Here is a 24,986-nt window from a genome sequence, read left to right as displayed (position 1 = left end):
TCCTCCATAAGCATTACGGCCACAGACTCCTACAGGAAGGCTATACCTGGTCACACTATCAGGCTGACTCCTGGAATAATTTGGCCATCCACGCTACTAGCATTCCATGCACAGGAAAACAGTGCCATCACCACTCTAGTGACTTGAGTCAAAATACCAGCGTGACCTCCTTGGCCAATGGGAGGCTTATGTTAAGGCACAGTCACCAACTCTATACTGTAAGTATACCATTTTTTAATTGAACAAGTAATGTGCCATTGCATGCCACCTTCCAGTTTCTCATCATGCCCTGTTTATGTCTCTAGCCCCTGCAGAGATTAAAAGGAGTAGGGAGATGCATTAGGAACAGACTAGAGCACTGCTGTCAAGAAGGATGTCTCTGTTTGCATAGTAATAGTTGTAGCCATTAAAAATAAGTCTGTATAACGTCTATACAGCAGCACATCTTTCAGTCCTGGCAGAACTTAAGGGTAGCAATATAACTATAATATGTTGAAAGTGTGTTTCTGCTTGCCTCCACATGCATTGGTAGACAAGTGGCTTATCATGATAACACTATATGCACTGAGATTATTAGGATGGCTGTGGGTTCAATTCCCCCCACCACAAAAATGTTCTGGCAAGCCGTATTTGTTGCCCCACTAATATTAATACACAACTACAAGGTCAATATCCATTAGTAGTAGCTTGCTGATCATTTGACCATATACACTAAAAGTTTCTGTTGCTTGTGCATCAACTGTGTTGGACCTGTTTTTTGTGTGATCAGCATGCTTATTATCTATATGTACAGTTTTGTTATTGTCAAAATTCAAATAGCATCACTAGCCACAAGCACAGGTGTTCTGTCTTGCTAAGTAGCTCCTGCAGTTATTAATCTCTTATGTCAAACTGCATGTGAGGATGACGTTTGGCTTAGCATCCCCTTGTGTTATAATCAGAGAAACAGGTTCATAGGTTGGTACTAGGCTATCGACCCTAGGGCCTATACAAGCCTAGCCATAACAATTTCCTGGTTATTTCATCCCACAATATTTATTTCCTTGGACCCCTGTCTAGCAAGGTGACTGACATGATCCTCGGGGTGAATTTCCTATCTCCCATCCAATCATCAAGGTTCCTTTTGAAGAGGGCCAAAGAGGCGCTCTTCTTGACATGTATGGGCAGTCTATTCCAGAGTCTGGATCAGGAACCAATCCCTCCAGCATGTTTTGTTCATTGTGATGACAAGGTTTAGATCCCTGGAGCGGGTGGTTCTGAGGGATTGGGATTTCTTTAAGTGCAGCATGTCCAACAGCTCTGGGTTTGACATGGCCTTGTATGTTAAGCAGAGATCGCCACTGAGCAGACGATATGTGACAGAGTATAGCTGTAGTTTTTTTTTAGATGGTCAGCATAGGGCATCTGCTTTAGGCCTGTGATTCTTTTAGTGAGGTATTTCTGCAGCCTTTCCAGTTGTTGCAGATGTCTTGAGAGGTACATACCAAATAGGGCGTTGATAATGGGTCTAATGAGGGATGAGTACAGTGGGACAATTACCTCCTTTTTTCTGGATGAAAAGCCCTTAGTGATGAGATGTGCCACATAGGATTTCCTGACTGTTGTGGCGATGTGGTTATCGAAGGTGAGACCACTGTCCACCTGTGTCCCTAAGTCTCTTATCACACTTTCGGTGTTTAGTGTACTGCCACCTATGTGGTAATTCATGGGTAAATGTTTTTTCCCAAAGAGGATAACTATACATTTCTTGGCATTGAGCTTGAGCCCATGGCTCTGGTACCAAGCATCGGTTTCTGTAAGGCCCTTTTGTAGACTATCCACATAATTTGGGGATTCAATAATGGCTCCCAGTGTGCAGTCATCTGCGAACTTTGTTAGCCAGTCTCTTAGTGTTGGCCTGTACTTCAGAGAAGTAGATGCCAAACAAGAGCGGTCCCAGGACTGAACCCTGAGGTACTCCACTTGTCACTTGTCTGGAGCTGGATTTGGAGTCGGCTACTTTTACAGTGTGGGTTCTGTCAGTAAGCCAGTTAGCAACCCATCAAGTGATGTAGGGATTAATGCCCAGCTTAGTAAATTTATCTGTGATTCCAGAGTGGGGGATGATGTTGAAGGCCTTGGTGAGGTCCAGATAGGCTGTGTGGACCAACTTACCCTCGTCCACAGCTTTGGAGACTGATTCAAAGAAGTCAGTCAGGTTCAGGAGACAAGATCGGCCCTTCACAAACCCAAACTGGATGGGGTTCAGTGTTTGAAGGTTGCCAATGTCTTTGCTTATAAGTCCCATGATAAAACGTTCCATGGCCTTGCAGATCAGGCTTGTTAGACTGATGGGGCGATAGTTCCCAGGATCCAAGGTGGTTCCCCCCTTGTGGAGTGGGATAACTGTAGCTCTGTGCCACTCAGTGGGCACAAAGCCTGAGGTGAGGCTATGATTAAACATGACACTTAGGTGAGGTGCCAGTTCATTTTGTAGTTCATGTAGTACACAGCCTGGGATGTCATCTGGTCCCACGGATGCTGTATTCTTAGCTTTGGAGAGTGTGGTTTTTACCTGTGTGGCTGTTATTACCAGAATTTGGCAATCGTTCGGTATTGAGATGGGCCATTTAGGGGGTGAGAGGGGGGTGAAGTTGGCACTGAATCAATCTGCCAGGATATTGGCAATATCCTTGGGTCAGTATATTTAATGCCATTCTGTTGTAGCTCAGAGCAGATCTGAGCATTGCCATTTAGATTCTTGACAAAACTATAGAATGCCTTGTGGTTGTCTTTGGAATCTTTGGCAATTTTATTTTCATAACTAGCTTTGGAGGATTTTATGAGGGATCTCACTTGCTGGTAAGGGAGTTTTTTGCATCCTGGGATTTTCCTCTTTTCTGCAACAGTTTCTTCCTTTTGTTGTAAAGTTTGTTTATGGCAGGGGACCACCAGATTGGCTTCCTTTTTTTGGAGGTGGGCATCTTGGTTCTATTTGGGATGGCACAATTCATGCACAAGTGGATGTGCTCGTACAATGCCTTAGTGTAGGATTCAGCAGTCGAACTTTCAGTTCCCATCTGCATGGGTGTCATTAAGTTTGTCACTTCTGACTTGAGTAAAATTAAGTTGGCTTTGGAGAGATTTTTTACAGTGATTTCCTTATTGGAGGGTGGGGGAGGGATGTGGATGTCAAGGGTGATTAGCTTATGGTCAGACCTGACCAACAATAGGGTGACCATAGGTGTGGAGCATCAATTTTTCATGTTGGTAATGACCAGGTCTAGGATATTGGAGCCCCTGGCTGGACTATGGATTTGTTGATCCAGGGCATTGGAATTTATGAATTCCAAGAACCGTTGGGCAAAGGTGTTGGTACATGAGTAGTTTTCCCAGTTAATGGCAGGGTAGTTGAAATCACCTAGTATTAGGGTGTTTGGTTGTATCTTAATATTTTCCAGTATGTTTAGAAAGGTGTAGAGAGAATTTTGGGGCATGGTGGGGGATCTGTAGCAAGCTACAATTTGGATTGCAGTCTTACCTAGTGCTAGTTGCACTTGGAGAATTTCAGACGCATTGTGTTGGGCAACTAGCCTGGTGGTGTGAATATCTTTGGTGAATATGGACACTCCTCCACCTTTAGTGTTTCGGTCCTGGTATGGTGGCCGAAAAGTGTGGTAAGAGTTGCAGTCTGGTATTTCAGGGGTGCTCTCTGGAGCCTTGAACCAGGTCTCAGTTACTGCACAGATATCGATGTTCTCCATTTTTAGGAGAGCCTTGCGAGAGTGCATTTTAAGGTTTAGACTTCTAGCATTGAGTAGCATTACCTTCAGATTTTGCGTGCTTGTACCTGTTGTGGTGGTTGTTTTGTCCTTTGGACTTTGCCTAAAAAAGGCACTATAGGGGTGGCAAGAGCCTTAGCCAGTAACCTGAATCCCAGGGGTGACAGGTGCAGACCATCTCTAGCAAAGCATCGTGGTCTGTCGATCATGTCGCCCCAGGCAGACAGATACTGGATCCCCTTTGAATGACACCAGAAGCTTAGCCAATTGTTGAATTCAATCATTTTGTAATTATACTGTGGTATCATTCTCGGTGAAGGCAGGATGCTACTCAGGGCTAGGGTCATACCTGCCTGGGCCACATGATCCGAGAGCTCTTCCATGTCTCTTTTCATGTAGTCCAGGGAGGTACGTCTCATGTCATTCACTCCAACATGGACAACGACAGAGTCGTATTTGTACTTGTTGTGGAGTGACTAGAGTGCATGCATTATGTGGTGGATCCTGGCACCCGACAGGCAGCTGACTGTAATTTTCTCCATGTTCAGCCTGGTGAATGGGACATCGGTGTGCCTGACTATAGAGTCATGTATGACTAAACTGTTGGGTGCGTTGTCTTGCCTTAGGGGCTGTTGTTGGGTGGCACACTGGTGTTGTGAGCTATGTGACACTTTGGTTGTGATTGGTGTTTGTTTGCGTTTCAGCTTCCGAGGTCCTTGTTGCTTGGGCAGGTTACTGTTAAGGGCCTCCACATATAAGGGTTTAGTGTTGCTATGTGAGGGTGTTGGTGTTGTTTGTTTAGAAGGGCTGTGTGTTGCTTAGGGTGTAGTGTGGGTGTTAAACTTCTCCTCTTGACTGTCTAGCACAATCTTGGGTGGAGAGAGCTTTGCTTCCAGTTTGGCTATGTAGGTGCATCTCTCGCAGGTTGTAGTGTTGGGTGGTAGGAGGAGAGGGTTGTCTGTGTACATGAGACAATTGCTGCATTGCCCTAGTATGCCCAGATTCACCAGGTGGACCAGAGAAATCACTGGAAGCTGACCCTTGGACATGCCTGGTTTGGTGCTTTTTTTTGTAAAGTACAAGAGCTGTTTTCCCTTACCTTAGCAAGGTACTTTGCAATTATAGGCTGTTTAGTGCCTACGATTAATTTCTCCTTATTAAGAAGGAGAGTTGAGTGCTTTTATCAGTTTAAGGCTTCCTAGTCCTTTCCAGCAGGTTTTAGAGCAAGTGCTAGTTACAGGGATGCTTAAAGTAAGATGAAAAAAAATTGTTTATCCTAAACACTGCAGTAGAGGAGTTAGATGTGAAAGCAGGTAACTTGAGTTTTACCTGTCTAAAAAGTTAAGTTTTAGTGGAGAGTCGCTATTTTTAAAACAGCAAGATAGATTGAAAGGGGGTGGTTGAAGACATGCCTGTGGAAGCCCTACTATTAAAAGGTTATTATGCTTTACTGTATCAGTATCAACATAGTTAAGAATGCAGTATTCATTTTGTTTTTGTGTTTGTCTTCTCCCACCCTCTTTGTTGCACTCTTTTCTCTTTCATACATTTATTTTGTCATATTTTTTGTGTCCATTTCTGTTACTGTAATATGTGGAAGCACAGCGACCTGTACCAAATCCACCAGCAAGGTCTGCTGTCCTCCCCACAAGTGGCAGCAGCAGCACCAAAACCACCATACAAGGCACTCAGCACATCTGGTTCCCAACTTGCCACAATTGCCTCCACACCTTCTGCCCTAGCTGCATCTCCTGTTCCAGGTAGCCCTGCACCTAAAAGTGGTACAGTGGTACCTACCAGTATCAATGCAAATGGAGGTGACACTTTTGTTACCTGTCAGGAGCTGACAGAGCTTTGGGGGAGATAATAGACAGGTTATCGCCCGGGTCTCTTCTGAGATTAGATGCGCATATTGGCTGCATGAAGATCATGCTCTAGAGACTCATTGAGTTGTGTCTTTGCCCAGCACTGACTGTGTCAGGACCTAGTGGGGACAATTCTTAGGGTGATGAGTAATCTTCCATTGGGTCTAAGCTGACAGATCCTGTGTCTTTGAACACCCACTCCTATTCTCCCATCGTGGCATTCCCCTCCTTTTATGTCAATGTCTGCCTCTTTATGTTGTATAATCCTTCCCTTGCTGTTGTGATCCCTCTTTGTCTGATGTCTCCTTCACCATTGTGTTCCCTCACCCTCATTTTATTACCCACACATGCTGTCAATCATGTGTTTTTCCCTACTAACTAATCTGTCCCACTTACCTACCTCTTACATCCCCGACTTCCTTACCCAACTTTCCCATCTATAAAAAATAAATAAAATATAAAACAGCACCTATCTCACAAAAAATAATCCCACTCATACTTCTCAACTTCCCAGATATTCGATTGATGTACACATGACAGCCTACATTTGCTCATCATACAAATAGTGTAGTTTGCTGACAAATCATTGGTAATTTAAATAATTAAATATTTACGATTGTGGGGGGTTTTTTTGTAATTTACCAGGATTATTGATCAAAGAAGTTGACTGCAGTGGTGGTGCTGCGGTAGCGTTGTCGCCTCACTGTAAGACACTGTCCGGTTCGATTCTCAACTAGAGCTTCTTCTGCGTGGAGACATGCATGAATGGGCATACCTTCGTTGAAGGTTGTGCATCAGGGCTGGCAACTCGGCATGTAAATATCAACTGCCAATCATTAGCGGACCGGAGTTCCGCTGTGGTGACCCCTAACCAGGAAAAGCCAAAAAGACACATCATTGATCAAAGAAGTTGAGAGGTATGATCCTATCTCACCTCCATCGTTCTCATTCCTTATTTGCCCTCCTTGTGTTCTACCCTCTGCTTGTCTCCCCTTTTCTTCTCTGACCTATATCTGGTCAAAAAAAAAAAAGATAAAACCAACACAGACATGCCCACAAAGGGCTTATAAAAAAATCATCTTTATGTGGTCATACTTTGTATGATGGGTCACAGAGAACAATGCTGGTGTACATGTACAACCAGTGCAACATAAGACGACTTCTCCAGTGGCAAAAATGAAGTCAAGTCCTTGTCACATGCTACAGTCTTCCCATCAGTCATGCAGATAACATAAGCATTGCTGCATGTCACCATGCAAATCTAAAATAAATTAAAGCTAATGCATTTATTCTAGATGCTTTAATGGCTCAGTGTATTTATTAAATGCATTGTACATTGTCAGTGCAGTGGGTGGGAAGTTCTAATCCTCTGGGGTTTGTACTCTGTTTTACAATGTTTGGTTCGTATTCTGCAGATGTGCTACATTTCCGTGATATGTGTGTTTAAGACCCCTTTTTAGTTTTACTACATAAATGGGTCCTCCTTGCTAATGCACCAGTATTGAGAATATCAGTAGGAAAGGCAAGGGTTCAATTTCCTTGAGGTCTACCTTTTTATTAGTTTGCCAACAGTTTACATTTTTCTGATATGTGTGTGTGTTTTGTGACCCTTGTGACCACGTTTAGTATGGCTGCTTCTGTGGGTCCCTTTGCTAGGGAGCTAGAGATATACTGGCATGTGGACTGAACTGATGGATCGACTTCCCCGAGGATATCACATTTTCTTTTTCTAATGACATTCACATTGTAGTATAGGTTCAGTGCTCCGACTCTGATATTTTCAGTTCTGATGCAAGTAGGTACATCATCATGTTATTTTGTTATATCCCACCTCTCCTGGCTAAGTTTCATTATTCTACATTCAAGTGTTGTCATGCCAGTGCTTGTTGTGCACAATGGCTTGGTGACTGGTCACATGCATGTGTAATAAGCATTGAGGCTTGTTGTGCTAGCAGTGTAAATACTGCTGGGTTGGGCACGATCACAGGCATGGAGGTTCTAAATCCCTGGGTTCCTGTATTAATCATCGCTAGAATAATAGTTTTATTACTGGCTTACAGATTCTCAGATTTGTTTATTAAGATATTCAGATTAATAAACTCTTTAAATATGGTCCTTAGTTGCTACTTTCCCTGTATACTGAGACAGAAATCATTTATACCAAGGATTTTTCTTGCTGTAACATTTTGAGTCGTATGCCAGCAACTCAAATACATTGCCTAGAATACTGAGAATAGCATGTTATTAAATCCTGCAGCTTTTTCTGCAGGATTTGGCAGTAATAGAATTGCTTTGACAAGATATATTGAATATTGACTTCTGCATGGGTTAAAATAAAGGCATTGTTTTCCTTGTATTTGAAATGTTAAGACAATAAGCTTCAGATACCTTTGAGTTCCATTCCAGGCAAAGAGGAAACTGTACAAAAGGGCTTATCTTTGGAAGATCTCTATCAATCTATTTCCAGAAACTTCCAGGATTAGGAACAGCATATTATTGTTAGTACATTATGAGTAAAAGCAGATGAAGACGATTCATTGTTAAGTTTTTAAGAAACATATCAAATGCTTTGCCCCAGAAATCCACCTGATGAAGCTATATGTGAAAATGTCTTTGTGTGTATTTCTCTAAGTTGTTTATATATTTGAAGATTATACCACACCTTCCTACGTGTTTTATGGCAACTATTTTCTTATAGGTTTGCTGCAAGTTTTTGCATAGTTTTTGCCACACTTTATCAAATGATGCATTTTTTCTGGCCCTCACCTTATCAAATTTTTGCTTTTTTTTTAGTAAAAAAAAATATGAGTGTCACTGTATTCAGAATGTATAATTTGAGTGTAATGACATCAGTCTAAATAATAAACTGATATTACTTAAATTTACTAAGTAAATCACTTGTTCCACTGCCTTCCAGCCTTTCCAGTAAAGACTGTGCTTTTAAATGGGAGCCTTGTACACCTTCTTTGCTGACATGTGATTGAACATATTCCTGATTGCTTACAGTAACATGTGAGATAAATCTCCCTCATGGCTGCCTACTTCTAAAAAGCATTCTCATTGCAATATGAAATTGTGACCAGTTCAGGCTGTAGGAGAATTAAATGTATCTGGCGTAGCAGTATATGTATGTATATATATATATATATATATATATATATATATATATACATATATATATAATGTGTGTGTGTGTTATGTATGTATGTATTTAAAATAGTGAACTGGCGAGTCTCTTATCTAAGCATACAATACAGCTTTGTTGCAAATAGTCTCATTAAGAGATTGACCATGATAAAATTCTTTAGGACTTTCTTTTCCTAAAAGTGCCTTTTGCAGGTTTGAGAAGAATCAGCTTGCCTGTTAAGTGAGTACCACTAGGTGTATTCTGATGAGCTGAATGAATATGTCAGGTTTAAAAGCAAATGAATCCAACAATAATGTGACTATTATCTTGTTCTAAGGTATTAAGGTTATGCACTTATTACAGATTATTTTTAATTTGACACTGACATTATAAAGACAGTTGTACAAGTTCTGCCCAAGATAAGGTAATAGATATTCCTGACTCTTCAAAAACACGTGACACAAATAATTTTGTCATTATCTGCTATTGCCAGCAGGAAGTATGCCTGCTGCTGTAAAGAGATTGTGACTTGAGAGTGTCAGATCAGAGTAACATATAGTGTAAAATGATCATTGGTGGTGGTTGTAAGATGCAGTTAACTGTTTTAAGTAATTAAAGACATATTACTTAAAATATCATTCAAATGAGCAGTAAGGGAATATCAGGGCAGGGACAGGATATGGGAAACGTACATCTCTTTATTGTTTGTTCTTGCTAGTTATATTATGCAGTATTTATAATTAAACCCAACATAATTTTATTTTAATTTCACTATGACTGAATGTGAGAACAGCTAACTGAAGCCCCTTGCAAAATGAAGGTAGGAATAAAAAAACAAGCTTTGAATATAATATTATTTAAGAAGCTTCAGCCATAAATTCAGTTCATAAACAGTCTCTTTCCTCCTCTTTGTTCTTAGAAAAATTGGTTATCACTTCAATGACTCCCCTGTTCCAAAATGTTAGTTAATTGTGACAATGACTTTAACACATAAGTTGGAATGTGTGGCACATTTTGCATGTTGTAGTAAGGCTGAATAAAGAACATGGAGTAAAATTATTCAGATAATGCTGCAGCAGAATCAGTGTGAGAAACTACTTAATATGTGTGCAGAATGCATGTAAATACAATGCAAATTTCATGCAGCCGTAGGTGTTTGACCTTATTTTGTCAAAATATTATTAAATGAATTGTCAAAACCATAATGTCATTAACCACTACTGATATGTACCTACAGCAACTGTATTGCTGTTCACCCTTTGTGGGCTTAGTAGAATTTGTCTGTTGGTTACAGGTGTGCAGTTGGCAGCTTGTTCGTGTGACACACTACTCCAGCACAACTCATTAAACTTCCTAAACTAAGTTTTATATTTTGAATTTTACATTAACATGGGTAAGGTTCATAACACATAGGTGGAATGCTGTGTCTGTTGACGTGCTTCTCATTGGGTGACATTCACTTTGAACTTGAGTGTATACTGCTTTGGAGATGCTTATCTTCACATCTAAATGTGGCAGGTGGGAAGGGAGAAAGAATCAGAATCTGCAACTTAATAAATATGATTCCATTTTTCCTGCTTTCAGGACCGCATGTTGAGGATTATTGAGCAGATCACTGAAGACTGCATTCCCAGTGAGAGAGAGAGTCGTGACTATCTAGTGAAATTCCCCGACGAGATTCTTCAGGAAAACATTGGAGTTCAGCTGTTGTTTGCAGCTGAGGTAACAAGCTTTTAAGTGTGCGCTTCTGTCAACACTGCTTACAGTACAACATATATTAACAGGTGTAAATTATTTACTGTTTGATTGCCTTGCTATTAACATGTGTGAGTATGTGTGTGTATTTTCTGCTGCTGGATGTGATGTAGGAAGATTATAGCTTTAAAATTTAAAATTAGCACTAGTATTAATTCATGTGCCTTATAATTTTACGGAATATTCTCTTAAGTGAATATTTCCAGTTATTTATTCATTTCATTCATTAATGGGACAGTGGAGTCTGCATGTCCTCCCCACGGTCGAGTGGCGTTCAAAAGACATGCGTAGAATGGGTGTGCCTTCATTGAAGGTTGGGCATCAAGCTGGCACCTCGGCACCGTAAAAATCTACTGCCAATCATTAGTGGACCGGAGTTCCTCTGTGGCGACCCCTAACCAGGAGAAGCCAAAAGAAAAAGAAGAATGGGACAGTCCCATTAAGCTACTATCTCTTTTAGAGGAGAGTCACAAAGTTTAAACCATGAATGATTGCTAATATTTATTTTCTGAAAAAAAATTACTTATACATAAGTTACTATGAAGTTAATGCAGGAGAAGAAGAAGAAGAAGAAAGAAATCTTCCTTATATGTTAACCAGGTAAGCCCACTGAAGGTATTGCTCCAAGTCACATGATTTCATTGCTCATGCCAGTATTCACATAATTTATGAAAAGAAGTCAACACTGAAGTGAAAACCACTACAGGAAGCCAACTGCTGTTTTGGATGATTACACAGTGTTACCAACGTACTTGACTGTTGTTGTAATACTGACAAAATTTAGTTTTTTTATGCAGTAGACCCATTTGAGTCATAATTTTTATTGCTGCCCAGTATTTTAGGGCAATTCCATGAGCATAGTATACTTTATGTAAGAACTATCTGCCAATATGCAGTGTCAGCACAAAACTGAACATTTTCGGTTTTACTGAACTTATATTTCATGATGGAAAGATGCTATATATTTTTTGCATGAATAGCCATGTTGTTTTGATAAGGTAGAAACTTACATTTGATTTTCATAGCTGACCTGATATGTTATAAACGTAGCAACACTAGCCTTATAACGTGTAGCCTACAGTATTTTACTAAATTTTAGTTTATAACCCTTTTGTCTGTTTTGTGTTCAGCATGTTCTCTCTGAAATAAGCGCTTAAAGGTTGTTACCTCTTGCTAATTACTTGTCAAAAAATAAAATGTGGTTATGCAATGTTTAGGGTCAAGCTTAATGAGTGCTGTCAGGTATTTTAGACTGACCACAGCTTCTCACTTCGAAGAGTAACCTGTATTCCATCCTCAAAAATAAAATTCACGTAAGTTACAGCAGTGCCCCTCCCCCTTTCCAGCATCAGGCTCGCTGTCCTACCTTCTCTGGTTGGCTGCAGTCAGTCCCAGATTATTTGGACCATAATCAAGGTTTCATTTCTATTTGTCCCTGTAGCCTTACCTTCTTGATTATTTAATGCAGACTGCTTTCCTTTTAATTTATGTCAGGTCATCATTTTTGTTCTTTTACCTGGGCTGCTGACATTTTTTCTTTTGTTTACTACAACACATTTATTTTTCTTAAATCATAACATTATGTCAGCTGTACCTGCCAGTTTGTAATTTGTGCAGCCTCAGGCTCTATGCAAAATTTTAATGTGTTTATTTAATTCACGTAATGGCTATATTGGTAAACATTTTTTAATTTTCTTCTTTAACCGAATTCCCCCAACACATGCGCACACACACACACACACACACACACACACACACACACACACACGCAAACACACACACACACACACACACACACACACACACACACACACACACACACACACACACATGCAAACACACACATGCAAACACACACACAAACACGCGCAAGTGCGCAAGCATTATTCCCTTGAGAGGAGAAATTGGGTGATGACCCTCCAAAGTCATCATACTTGAGGAAAGAGTTTTTCTGAGTAACACCATATCTGATTTACCTCCCCCACCCTGGCTCGAGGCGTACACTTGAAATTAGTGTGAAGTTAATAGTATAAAATAAATGAGAGTGTGTGAGGTGAAGCCCTTATGCAGTACATTTCTCAAGTGTAATGTTTCCCTAAACTGAGGTATGTGCAAGTTGGTAAACTGTATTCACTGAGTTGCACTATTGGTGATTTCTAAGTCAAAGAACTGATCTTGACAAGAGCAGTTTCAGTAATTTTATAGTTATAAAATACTCATCATTGTGGAAGCTTGGTCTGGCCATATACGAGGTAAGATATGAACTTTTTCTGTTAATGGAACTGCATTTTTTAAAAATTAGAAATGTAACTGTTTGAACTTTTAAATTTATGATCACGGTAATCTTTTCTTTTTTATATATTTATTTTTTATTTGATCGTTGTTAGCAACTGAGTTGACAGACTGATCCTAACAAGACCACTTTCAGCCATGATCAAGGAAGTAATAAAGTATAACATAAGAATGAAAAAAATGCAAGTAACTCAAGTAATATTTGAATGTATATTTTTAATAGTGATAGGAATGTGTGAAAAACTGACAATTTTCATAAATCCGGCAAGGATTCATGTGGTAAAAGAGAATAAAATATCTGTGTTTCTGTGGTACAGCTGAAGTGTTATCTTCTTTTTGAACTTCTGTATTGGACAAGTTATGTTGCTAAAACATGTGCATCTTTACTCAGTTCTTAGTTGTAACAATCAGTGAACAATGGCTAAGTTGATGGGTCATGACACTGATTCCAGATCGAGGGACCAGAAAGAGATGGATGATGCTCTGCTGGCTGTAAACTGGTAAGGGTTAAGGTATGAGATCGAGAATAACTGTTAGAGTCTGGCATGGCGGTGATGTGGAGAGACAGACCCACACAAGTCAAGGGTCATTGTTCAAAACCGAGCAGTTTGCAGACGAAGGAGCATGTAGTGAGCTATGCTGACTGACTTAAAGGGCAGCATAGCCTGGGCTGGTAGTGCTTTCTTTGGATTAGGTCTTACCATCATAAAGCAATTTATCAGAGTATCAGTTAGCTTTCTTTAGACTCCAAATGTCAAAAGTAGATTTTGTGTCAAAAATTAACATGCTTTTTATTATATATTGGCATTTATATGGCTTGATTTGAAAGCTGGGTTTACAAAAATAATATTCAGTTAATAGCTGCCACTGAGTCAAGGTTGAAACTTGACTCTCTATTTCAAACCACATTTCTAACACTTGGGGCCGATTCAGAAGGGCTGCTGGGAGATGAGCACAAGGTGTCCACTCCTTAGTAACTTAGTAACTATTTCATATTCAGAGACAGGTCTACCATGGTGCTTTAGCATGAAGATGTGCAGAACTCGAATGGGCTATCCCCATGGTTATACTAAGTGCTAATGAGACATTCTGGGGGTGAGGCATATCCTTGTTGAATTAAAGAAATTGATCAAAAGACAGTTTACCACATGAACAACTGGTTGTGTTGCCAGTGCAACCACTAGCCCCAAGAGTGTCCTAGCCATGAAAAACTGACCATGGAAGACAACCTGAAATCCTTACTCTTGGTTTTCCAGTGATGTGTCACAAGAGAAAACTGGGACCAACCAGACTAGATACAAATCATGTCATCACAACTGACAGGAGAGGAAGTGAAAATATGTATGGGCATGGAAGGAACTGATTACCTGTACTATGAAAAACGTAAAAAGGAACTTTTATCTGGGGCTGGAATCACCTCATAAGTATAAATATTGAAATTTTATAATGTCACTTTTAATCCTGACAAACCAGTAAGAGCACACATGCATAATTTAAAACATAAAGTATGACTAGAACCTAACATCAACAGTAAATTGAAAGGTTTAACATTTTTTGCATCAGACATGTATAAAATAGCTCTGCCTGTCAATATTGGAAACAGTATTACAAAATGATCCCGAGAACTATGACAAACTAGTAACTTTAGTGGAAAACTTGTTAGTTTAGACCAAAATGTTTTAAAACTAAACCGTCTGCTTCAAGTATAAAGTTGCAGTAATAAATGTACCTACATCTGTAAAGTAAATGTAGCAAGTAATGTGTTAATTTGTTTTAGATCTGTGTGGGGGTGAAGGGTAACACTACCAAGCTTTGTGCTACTAATACTGAAGAGAATGTTAGTAGTGTAAAAGTGAAAACTGAAATGCATGCTATATATTGAAGTTTGATAAAACTACAGTTAAAATAACTGAGTCAGCACAATGCCATTGTGTTACAAAAAGGAGGTTTAAACTTCTACTGTACTCTGGAAGCATGATCACCTTAGTCATATTTCCCATGGCATGTAAGCAGAAAATTAATATCAACCAAAATGTAGAGGTGAAGTGCATCAGTTGTGATAAAATAATATTCTCTTATACGTTTAGAAGTTCAGACAGTTCTAGGAAAACTTACACCCTTGGATGTAAGCCCTGATTTGACTCATTTTAAAGCACTCTGGAAACTGTGGAACAAGAGAGAATTCATAGATATTGTCTGACAGGCTGATACTCTTGATAATAAAGAGGAAAAACGGCAGATTGATACACTATTTCAGTATAAGAATGGGGAGAGGGAAAGGCAGTGTCACTCATGTAGAGGCCCAGAATCAAAACCAGGAGAAAAGATTTAGTATAAAAGCTACAAAAGACTCTAAAGTGTGGATGAGGAGCATAGACAGTAAAAAGGATAACAGCTGTTATCAGAAACATATCCTGATAATAGATCAGTTTACAAAATGTCAGTAGAGGAACGGAAGGTGAAATAGATATCTCCAAACACCATCATATTGGGTGACTTCAACTACCCGAATATAGACTGGGAACATTACTCAAGCCCTAAATTTCTAGCCCAACGGTTCCTGGAGTTCATAAATTCAAATGCCATGGAACAGCTAGTCACTGTTCCCACGAGAGGAGAAAATATACTAGATCTCATTATCACAAACATGGGGACAAAATGCTCCACACCGGAAGTATATCCCTCATTGGTGAGATCTGATCATAAACTAATCTCACTGGAAATCCACATCCCGCCCCCACCCCAAACAAAAAAGACCACAGTGAAGAACTTCTCTAAAGCAAACTTCACACTACTCAAGACTGGTGTGGTATCCTTCAAGGCCCCTGAGCCAGTGGAAACCACAACCCAAGCTGTGGAAGCCCTTACAAATGCCTTCTATGAACACCTCCAGGACTGCATGGATCAGGCAATTTAAATAAAACCAAGACTCTTTCCACAAAGGGCAAACGTCCAGTCTGGTGGACCCCAGCCATTAACAAACTTTACAATAAGAGGAGAAAGCTATTACATGATAGAACAAAATCCATAAAAGGGAAGTCACCCCTGATCATTATTAGTAAAAAAATATGAGCACTCATAAAATCAACTAAGGCCAATTTTGAGAGAAAAATTGCCATGGATTCAAAGGACAATCATAAGGCCTTTTTCAGCTATGTTAGGAACCTGGGTGGAAACTCCCAGATATGCTCAGAATTAGTCCAAAATGATACAAAAATCACTGAACCCACAGACATTGCCAACATACTGGCAGACAGGCTCAGTGCAAACTTCACCCCCTTCTCCCCCCCCTAAAGGAGAGATAACTATCCCAGCAGAGTGTAGCCTCCCAGACATCTCAAGTGCGCAGGTGAAAGCTGCTCTCTCTAAAGCTAAAAACACAGCATCAATGGGACCGGATGGTGTCCCCAGCTGTGTGCTACATGAGCTAAATGAGGAATTAAACCCGCACATAAGGCAACTGTTTAATCTCAGCCTTACCACAGGATACGTGCCCAAGGAGTGGCGTACAGCAACTGTGGTCCCACTCCACAAAGGCGGTGCCTCTACAGACCCTGGTAATTACCGCCCCATAAGCTTAACAAGTCTAGTCTGCAAAGCTATGGAGAGGATCATAATGGAGCTCATAAACAAAGATATAGGGGACTTGCAGACATTGGACCCGACACAGTTTGGCTTCGTCAAGGGCAGATCATGCCTTTTGAACTTGGTCGACTTCTTCAAAACAGTCACCAAGGCCATTGATGAGGGAAAGGCAGTCCATACAGCCTACCTTGACCTTGCAAAGGCTTTCGACACAATACCCCACTCGGGTATTGTAGAAAACTTACCAGCTTAAATGTAAACCTATATGTCACAAGATGGGTTGCAAACTGGCTTAAGGACAGAACCCACAGGGTTAGAGTTGCTGGCGCTATGTCAGACTCCAAGCCGGTCACAAGTGGTGTCCCACAGGGCTCGGTCCTTGGCCCCTATTGTTCGGCATCTACTTCTCAGAAGTACAGGCCAACATGGGAGGACTTTGGCTGACAAAGTTTGCAGATGACTGCAAACTGGGCGCCATAGTGGAAAGTGCATCGACACGGATATCCTTCAGAAGGACTCACGGAAACAGATAGCTGGTGCCAGAGCCATGGCCTGAAGTAAACGCCAAAAAATGTATAGTCATACCCTTCGGGAAAAACAAGGTAACCCCAAGCTACCATATAGGTGGCAATCCACTAAGCACAGAAGAGGTTATCAGGGACCTGGGGACCCAGGTTGACAGTGGCCTTTCTTTTGACACTCACATTGCTAAAGTGGTTAGAAAGACCTTCTACATTGCCCACCTGATCATGAAGGGTTTCACATCCAGATCTAGTGAGGTCATTGTTCCCCTGTACTCTTCACTTATCAGACCAAAGATCGAGTACAATGCCCCATTCGGGATGTATCTCACCCGACATCTGCAGCAATTGGAGAGACCCCAAATGTTCCTCACCAAAAGGATAAAGGGACTCCAAAATCTGTCATATGCTGCCAGATTGAAGAAACTCCAGCTCTATTCAGTCGCATACCGTCTGCTCAGAGGTGACATGTGCCTGACATACAAGGCCATGTCCAACCCGGAATTAATGGACATGCTCCACCTCAAAAAATCCAAATCCACCAAAACCACTAGAGCAAGCGACTTAAACCTTAGCACGGATATAAATAGGACGTGCTGGAGGGATAGATTTATCACTCAGAGACTCCCTATGCTGTGGAATAAATTCCCGGTCCATGTGAGGCAGAGCACCTCGCTGGCTCTATTCAAGAGAAATCTTGACCAGTGGATGGGAGATCGTAGGTTTACCCCAGGAATCATCTCTGTGTCACTGCTGGACAGAGGCACAACAAACTAATGGGCACAGTATTTTTTCATATAAGGGGTGGCGTAAGCCACAAAACTTTGGGCTAGGCTTATAAATGCCTTAGGGCAGATAGCCTAGTATAAACCTGTGTACCTATGAACCTATGAATGCAAGTAGTGGGGCTCCTATGTGAGGATAGTCGGAGAACAGAAATAAAGCTAAAAATAGCAGTGATGAGGAAATACAGAGATCTTAACCCATTTATGCTAGTATAAAGCCGAACACTGAAGTGAAGGCAGACTCTTCGCACCAGGTGTCTGTAAGTAAGGAAGGAAGACAAACCAAAGATAAATTATCTTCTGAGATATCTTTTGCAGATGAAAGCCAACATGGAGAAAAAAGAGAAAGTGTGAAGGAGGGATCCACTCACACTAAAACAGAAGAACAGGAATGTAAAAGAAGAGAAGGCACCTAAGAAGCTTGCAAAGATAGCAGGGATAGCAGAGAAGTTGAAGAAGAATGTAATTTTATCTACAAGTACCTTTTTAAGGGAAGACAGAAGAAGCTGCTGTGTGTGTGTGTGTGTGTGTGTGTGTGTGTGTGTGTGTGTGTGTGTGTGTGTGTGTGTGTGTGTGTGTGTGTGTGTGTGTGTGTCTGTGTGTGTGTGTGTGTGTGTGTTTTGTGGAGAGGAATCTCTATCTTCCACCCCGTTACAAGCTATGAAGAAGGTAATGTGAGTTAGTGGACTTAAAAATAAAACAAATAAAAAAAAAAAACATAATGGAAAGATGGTAGTTTAAGCAGGTAAGAGAGAATATAACTAAGATTAGAGGATATTGACAATGTTCCCATAACTTCTTACTCCTATTTTGAGTTGCAAGATGACTATTTCCATAAAGTGCATAAAGTCAAGGAAGAAATTCTATATCAGTTACTAGTACCAAAAAGTTATAGGACTCTAGTAATGAAGTTAAGCCAGAGTCATGTGTTAAGAGGTCACCTGGAGATGGACAAAACTAAGGCAAGAGTACTAACCACGCATAATGAAATTTAAACAAAAATAAATAAACAGAAAGCATTTGTGCTTCTGGTACAGAATGCCAGAAAACTTTACTCCATCCTGGATTTAAGAATCCGTTGATCCAAGTGTCTAATTCAGAAGAGCCACTTCAGCATACTGCTATGAGCACTGTGAGCCAATAGTAAAATTTAGCAATAGATATCAGTACATACTAGTAATAATGGAATATGGTACAAATTTTCCAGAAGCAGTGCCATTACATAACACTAATAGTAAGGGTAATGCCAGAGAGTTGTCACTGCTGTTCTCCAGAGTGGGTATCCCTAAAGAAGTACTTACCGACTAAGGTGCTCCCTTTACATCAACAGTATTCCATCCATTTTGCTAGTGCTTTCAAATCAAACAGATGAAGACATCAGTCTACCATCCATAGATTGAAGGATAGTAGAAAGGTTTGATAAAACAGTGAAATCCATGCTAAGGAAAAGTATTGACAAAGATGGTAATAACTGGGACCTGTTGTTACCCCTGTTACTGTCTACACTTGGCATAATGGTTAACTCATTACCCCCAGTGGAGCTCTACAAGTTTGCACTGTAACTTCCAATGGGTGGAGCTTAAGCTTTTTGATTGAATCAAATGATTTCTTCTCATTTAAACTAAGTCCGTATCTCTGGAACAACAGGGGTTACTAAAGAATTGTAAGTGGCAAACTCTTCAGCACAAACTGTTTTTATAGTGATAGTATTCTTTAGGTTCTAGGTCTTAAAACTTTATTTTATAAATGACAATAAATTCAGTGACTATTAAGTTTGTAATGTTTTGTAAACAACTTACAATATCTCAGCAACCATTCAAGTTACTCCCATGCTGTCAGTAACATTTTGTTCATCCAGATGAGAGCTTTCATATGAGACTGAGCAGTTCTGTCTGTACTATTTGGTTTTGAGATATTTAGAAAAACATGCAATGTATTACAATGTAAATAAATATTATATGAGCAACAGTTAATATCACTTTCCAAAATGACACACAAATTGCAGACAAGATCCAATGTATTCTCTGACTTTACCGCCTCAACTTCAGCAGTGTTCCAGTTAATATCACTTTGCCTACCCTAGACAGAGGTCAAATACCAGTACAGTTGTGTTTGCCATTGATTAAGCTTTAAGACGAAATTCTTTAATACTTTGCATGTAGCATGTTTTTAGAAATATTAATGCGGATATGAACAAACAATGTTTGATCTCTAGAAGCAGCAGTAGAATGTTACTGCAATGTTACTGCAAAAACAGCTAGAGATGTCACATGGCTGTAATGCGTTAGGGTCTTCACCTCACATGCACAAGCTACAAGGTTAAATCCTGGTCCCTGAGCAATGCCTGTTTGAAGTCTACATGTTCTCCTTGTGTCACTGTGGAGTACCAAATTAAGAACAATGACTGCAGCATTTTTGAACAAACATCCAACACAGTAAGACTGCTGAGTAGAGACACCATCCACTTTGTGTATTATACAGTTAGTTTAGCACTTTCGTTCTTCAGTTTGACAGGACTTTGTCAGAACTATATGGCTTCTTCCCAGCTCCCAAAAAATGCTGAGTGCTTCCACCTCAAACTCAACCAAGAATAGAGTTGTGGGCAGCAACATAGACTCTAGATGGTGCCTATAGGGGGAAGAGTTGTATAGAACAAGCTCTTTGGGTATCAGCTGTGGTACTGAATATCTTTAAGATAGGAGAACATAGATCACGAACTACATGCCATGGGCCAGCTACCTCATTATGTACAAATTGGTTTTAGGCGATGTGGTCATGTTGACTAAGGTTGCCAAATGGGCTTGGGTATTTTCCTGTAAGAGATGTGAGGACCAGGCCTACTCAACTTATGCCAGGGACCCATGTTAATGGTAGGAGAGTGTATGTGCCCCTATTGGCCCATTATAAAGTCTAGACACCCTGTGTCAGCAAGCTAATGGCTGGCCCATGTCCAGTTGCCCAGCTTGAGTTACCTGGTATAGCTGTGTTGAGTGAAAGCTGGACATAAAAACAATCAACCTCTCAATGTAGGTTCACTGACACAACACAGCTTGAAAGTAGATGACATGATTGTAAAGAGGAGGCTAAACTATTTGTCCAGGAGACAAGATGGAAAGGTAGTGCAGTAAAGCTACTTGTCTTGGGATCTGGAGTCTACTAGTCAAGAGGAGAACAGATTAGAAATGTTATTGGAATTGTGCTGAGGTATAGGCTTTCAGGAAACAGTGGTGGATGACATCAGAATTAGTGATAGACGCATAGCAATCAGACTCCACTGTAAGGATAGGACAGTATTCATAATCTCAGCCTGTGCCTTTTAGCAGGGTTGTGATAGTGAAGAAAAGAGTACATTCAGACTGCAGTTGCAGGACATACTAGATAAAGTAGGTCAACTTGTGTTGATAATGGGTAACCTGAATGCACATTTTAGGACAGACAGACAAAACATGATATGAGGACTCCCTGGGTCCGCATGGGTAGGTCAATAGGAATAAAGAAGGAGAGGCCATCCTAGACGTCTGTGTGGCAAATGACTTGCTGGTGGGCAACACATGGTTTAGCAAGAGAGACCATCACAAGATCTTGTACAGGCATGACCAACATGCAACTCGGGTAGATTTCCTCTTTGTCAGGAAAGGGCACTGGTGTAGAATCAGTAATAGCCCCAGGTTGTCTGGTGTTTGGGTTAGAAGACTAAGGAGCTGTTAACCAGCTGTTTCCTGTGGTCCAGTGGTGCAAGGTTTGATTCTCTCAGCCTTCATTGCTGAACTGTGTGACTCTAAGCAAGTCACTTAACCAGACACCGTTCCTGGGCTAAGTCTGAAGAAGATCCATGGAGATCGGTGCTTTACCATGGAAAACAAATAAAACTAAATAAATAAATTGCAAAGTCATTCCCAGTGAAACAGATGGCCTACAGCAGAAACCACTGGTGGCCACAATCAACTGCAAGCAGTGGTCAAAGAAGGCTGAAAGGTCATCAGAGATTAGGCTAAAGACCTGGAAGTTGACTGGGGAGAAAGCATAAGTGTTCAAGGAATTACTCAGGGATCTAGCACCTCAGGAAGAAGAGGAAATAGGTGGAATTGAAGAAGAATGGCAGCTCCTCATGAGAACTCCAGAGCATATATGCTGCTGAGCCAAGTATGGAAATAAGGTACATAAGGAAAGCTGATGGGGGAATGAAGAAGTCAAGGAAGTCGGCAAAAGAAAGGAGGAGTGCAGGAAAAAGTAGGAGATGTAAAAGATGGTTCAAGCTAAGAAGGAATACTATTTGGCTAATAAAAAAGCTAAGAGAGGAAATACAATAGTAAAATACAAGGCATCAGAGGCACTCTACTAGCTTCTGAAAAGAGACTCAGTAGATGGCACAAAGAAACTCTATCAAGTTGCAAGGCAATGACAGAAAGATAAAGAAGATAGACACCCCTCTTAAGGGATGGCAGCAACAACCTGCTCACCAGTCCTCAGGAAATCAAAGGCAAATGGAAGGAGTACTTTCAGGAGCTTTTCGATGAAGAAATCTCCTTAGGATGTAGCACAACAGACCTGATATTTACAGTGAGACAGATAGTTGAGAATAAGCTAGAGATGAAGAAAGAGTCCAACTGGGTATTGTTAAACTTGGAGAAAGCAAATGACCCAAGAAAGCTAATCTGGGCAGTGCTGCAGTGATTTAAAACCATGAAACATTGATAGAATTAATGCAGTTGATGTACAAGGATCTGATGACTTAAGTATGAACAGGGTTCACTCTCACAAAAGGGTTCCCCTTTGGGAGAAGGTGTGCATCAGAGTTCATCTCTGAGGCCACTGCTGTTCATACTGGTGATGGATTACAATAGCAAACAGATTGAAGGGGACAGATCAACAAAGTTGCTGTGTGCAGATGATGTGGCATTACAGGCAGACAAGAGCAAGAACTTCAGCAAAGCATAGGGGAATGGAATGCAAAACTGAGGCACATGGGATGAAACTGAGTACAGATAAGACAGTTGTAATGGCAGCAAATGAGGGAAATCATAAGAAGCTGAGAACTGAGATAGAAGGGAAATAATGTAACAGGTTAACTGTTTCAAGTATTTGGGAGGGGCCGTCGAGGAGAAGGGAAGTCTGAATGAGGAGGTCAAAGCTAGAATCAGAGCTAACTGGAACAGAGTGTCAAGGGTAGTGTATGAGAGAAGAATGCCAACAAAGTTGAAAAGTAAGGTATACAAAACAGTCATGTGACCAATAGTACTGTATGGTGCAGAAACCTAGGCAGTAAAGAAAGAGCAGTTTTTGAAGCTAGAGGTTATGGAGATGAAGTGTCTAAGACAGGTGGTAGGATGAACACTGTGGGACAGATGAAGAAATGAGGACATCAGATCTGAAGACAAAGTAGCTCCATTTGCTGAGGGGGTCAAAGAGAAGAGATTAGTGTGGTTCTGGCATATGTGCAGAAAACTATGTGGTGAACAAGATTTGGGACAGACAGGAAGAAGGCAAGAGGAAACAAGGGCATCCTGCAAAGAGGAAAATTTGTAACAGAAGACCTATGACAGTTAGATTTGACTGTTAGAATGTAGGAGAGTGGCATTCAATCAAAAGAGAGATGGCAACAGTTAACGCAACACCTTGACCCCATATAGAAAATGAGGAAAAGGGGGTTGATGCTGATGATGATAATGATTACTGTATGCAAGCAGAGAGATGCTGCAAGCTTTAACTAGATTTACCCATTTGAACGTCCGTATGTTGGGAACCTCAGAGAAACTTTGTGAGGAACTGAAGATGGCACTTAAAAGTGTGAAAGGCCATTATATATATTTGCAGGATGGAGTGAAGCTTATTATGCACATAGGCATTCTACATGTGCTCCTTTTCTATGTGATGCAGTGATGAGATTATAAATAAAAAAAAATTCCTGATTTAGAAAATTTAATCCAGGAGATCATGTATTATTGTTAGTATTACTATTACTGTTAGTATTAGTATTAATATTATTATTATTATTAGAATTAGTATTAGTATTACTATTAGTGCTCTCCGTAGAGCTCAGATTACTGACTAACTGGCAAGGCCAGTTGCGGTGAATGAAAGAATAAATGAAGGGAAGTATAATGTTAGGAAAGAACAAGACAGAGCATATCTGTCATATTAATGTATTTACACCATGGAACAAAGTAGCAAGTTCAGTGGTGAACTTGCAAGCTTAAGTCTGTATAGTAGAGGCCAAATAATCTCTACCTGAAGTGCAGCTAGAGGAATCCTTATCACAAGTGCAAACACAGGAAGTAAGAAGCCTTCTATTAAAAAGTAAAAGAGTTAGGACATAGACAATAACAAACATAGGGAACCTAAAACACTTGACCCGTCTCAGTTTGGATTTGTCAAAGGCAGGTCATCCTTACTCAATCTACTGGATTTGTTTTGAAAAGGTCACCAAAGCAATGGATGAAAGCAAAATGGTACACACTGTATACCTTCACCTGGAAAAAGCTTTTGACATAATTCCCCACATAGTATAGCATAGTAGAGAACTGAATAAACTGTTAATAAACACCTGTGTCACCCATTGGATTGCTAACTGACTCACATATAAGATGCAGATAATCAAAACAGGGGAAGTTACTTCCAAAAAGAGACCAGTCACCAGCGAAGTCCCCCAGGGTTCTCTGCCAGGATCTCTCCTGTTTAGGGTCTACTTTTCTGAAGTAAAAACCAATACCAAAGGACTCTGGCTGACTAATTTTGCAGATGACTGCAGGCTAGGAGAAGTCATTGAATTCCCAAATGACTTAGCCATCCTGCAGGAAGGTTTGTCCCAAATAAATAACCAGTGCCAAAATCATGGACTAAAACTAAATGCCATTCATGCATTTTGTGTCCTTTGTGAAGTCATCTACCTCAGGGAGATACCATGTTAACAATATGCCTGGGATTCAAGAACGTATGCAGACCGTGACCTAACTTTTGACCAACATGTGTATTGCATAGCTTATAAAAACTGGGACTGTGTCTAAATATATAGATGTCATTGCCCCCTTGAATCAGCCCTTATTAGGCCAGTCATTGAAGATAATGCCCCTTTTGACATGTATCTGTCCAGACACATGAGACAACTGGAACAACCAAATAGATACCTTACTAAAATGATACAAGGCCTAAACTGCATCTCCTACATAGACTGACTCATTCTCTGTCACTTTACTAAGTATCCTACAGACCATTAAGAGCTGACCTGTGTCTGGCATACAGCCTGTCCTCCAACTCATTACTGATGGATAGTATGGGAAGTTGCTTTGCTTTTGATA

The 24,986-nt window shown here is 40.5% G+C and overlaps 1 protein-coding gene across 2 annotated transcripts in view; it reads left to right on the top strand.

Annotated features, from left to right (window-relative positions):
* LOC122799914 (lateral signaling target protein 2 homolog) overlaps positions 1-24,986 on the top strand; it is a 746,347-nt gene that overhangs the window by 177,911 nt on the left and 543,450 nt on the right. For both annotated transcript variants that reach the window (XM_044069312.1, XM_044069311.1), the window contains exon 3: positions 10,338-10,475. In XM_044069312.1, coding sequence (XP_043925247.1) covers positions 10,338-10,475 — 138 coding nt within the window. The remainder of the gene's footprint in view (positions 1-10,337; positions 10,476-24,986) is intronic.

The sequence above is a fragment of the Protopterus annectens genome, chromosome 4.part0 (genome assembly GCF_019279795.1).
Source record: "Protopterus annectens isolate FY-2018-M chromosome 4.part0, PAN1.0, whole genome shotgun sequence".
Taxonomy (NCBI): Eukaryota; Metazoa; Chordata; order Ceratodontiformes; family Protopteridae; genus Protopterus; species Protopterus annectens.
Note: the sequence above shows the minus strand (reverse complement) of the source record. Positions and strands in the feature narration are given on the sequence as shown.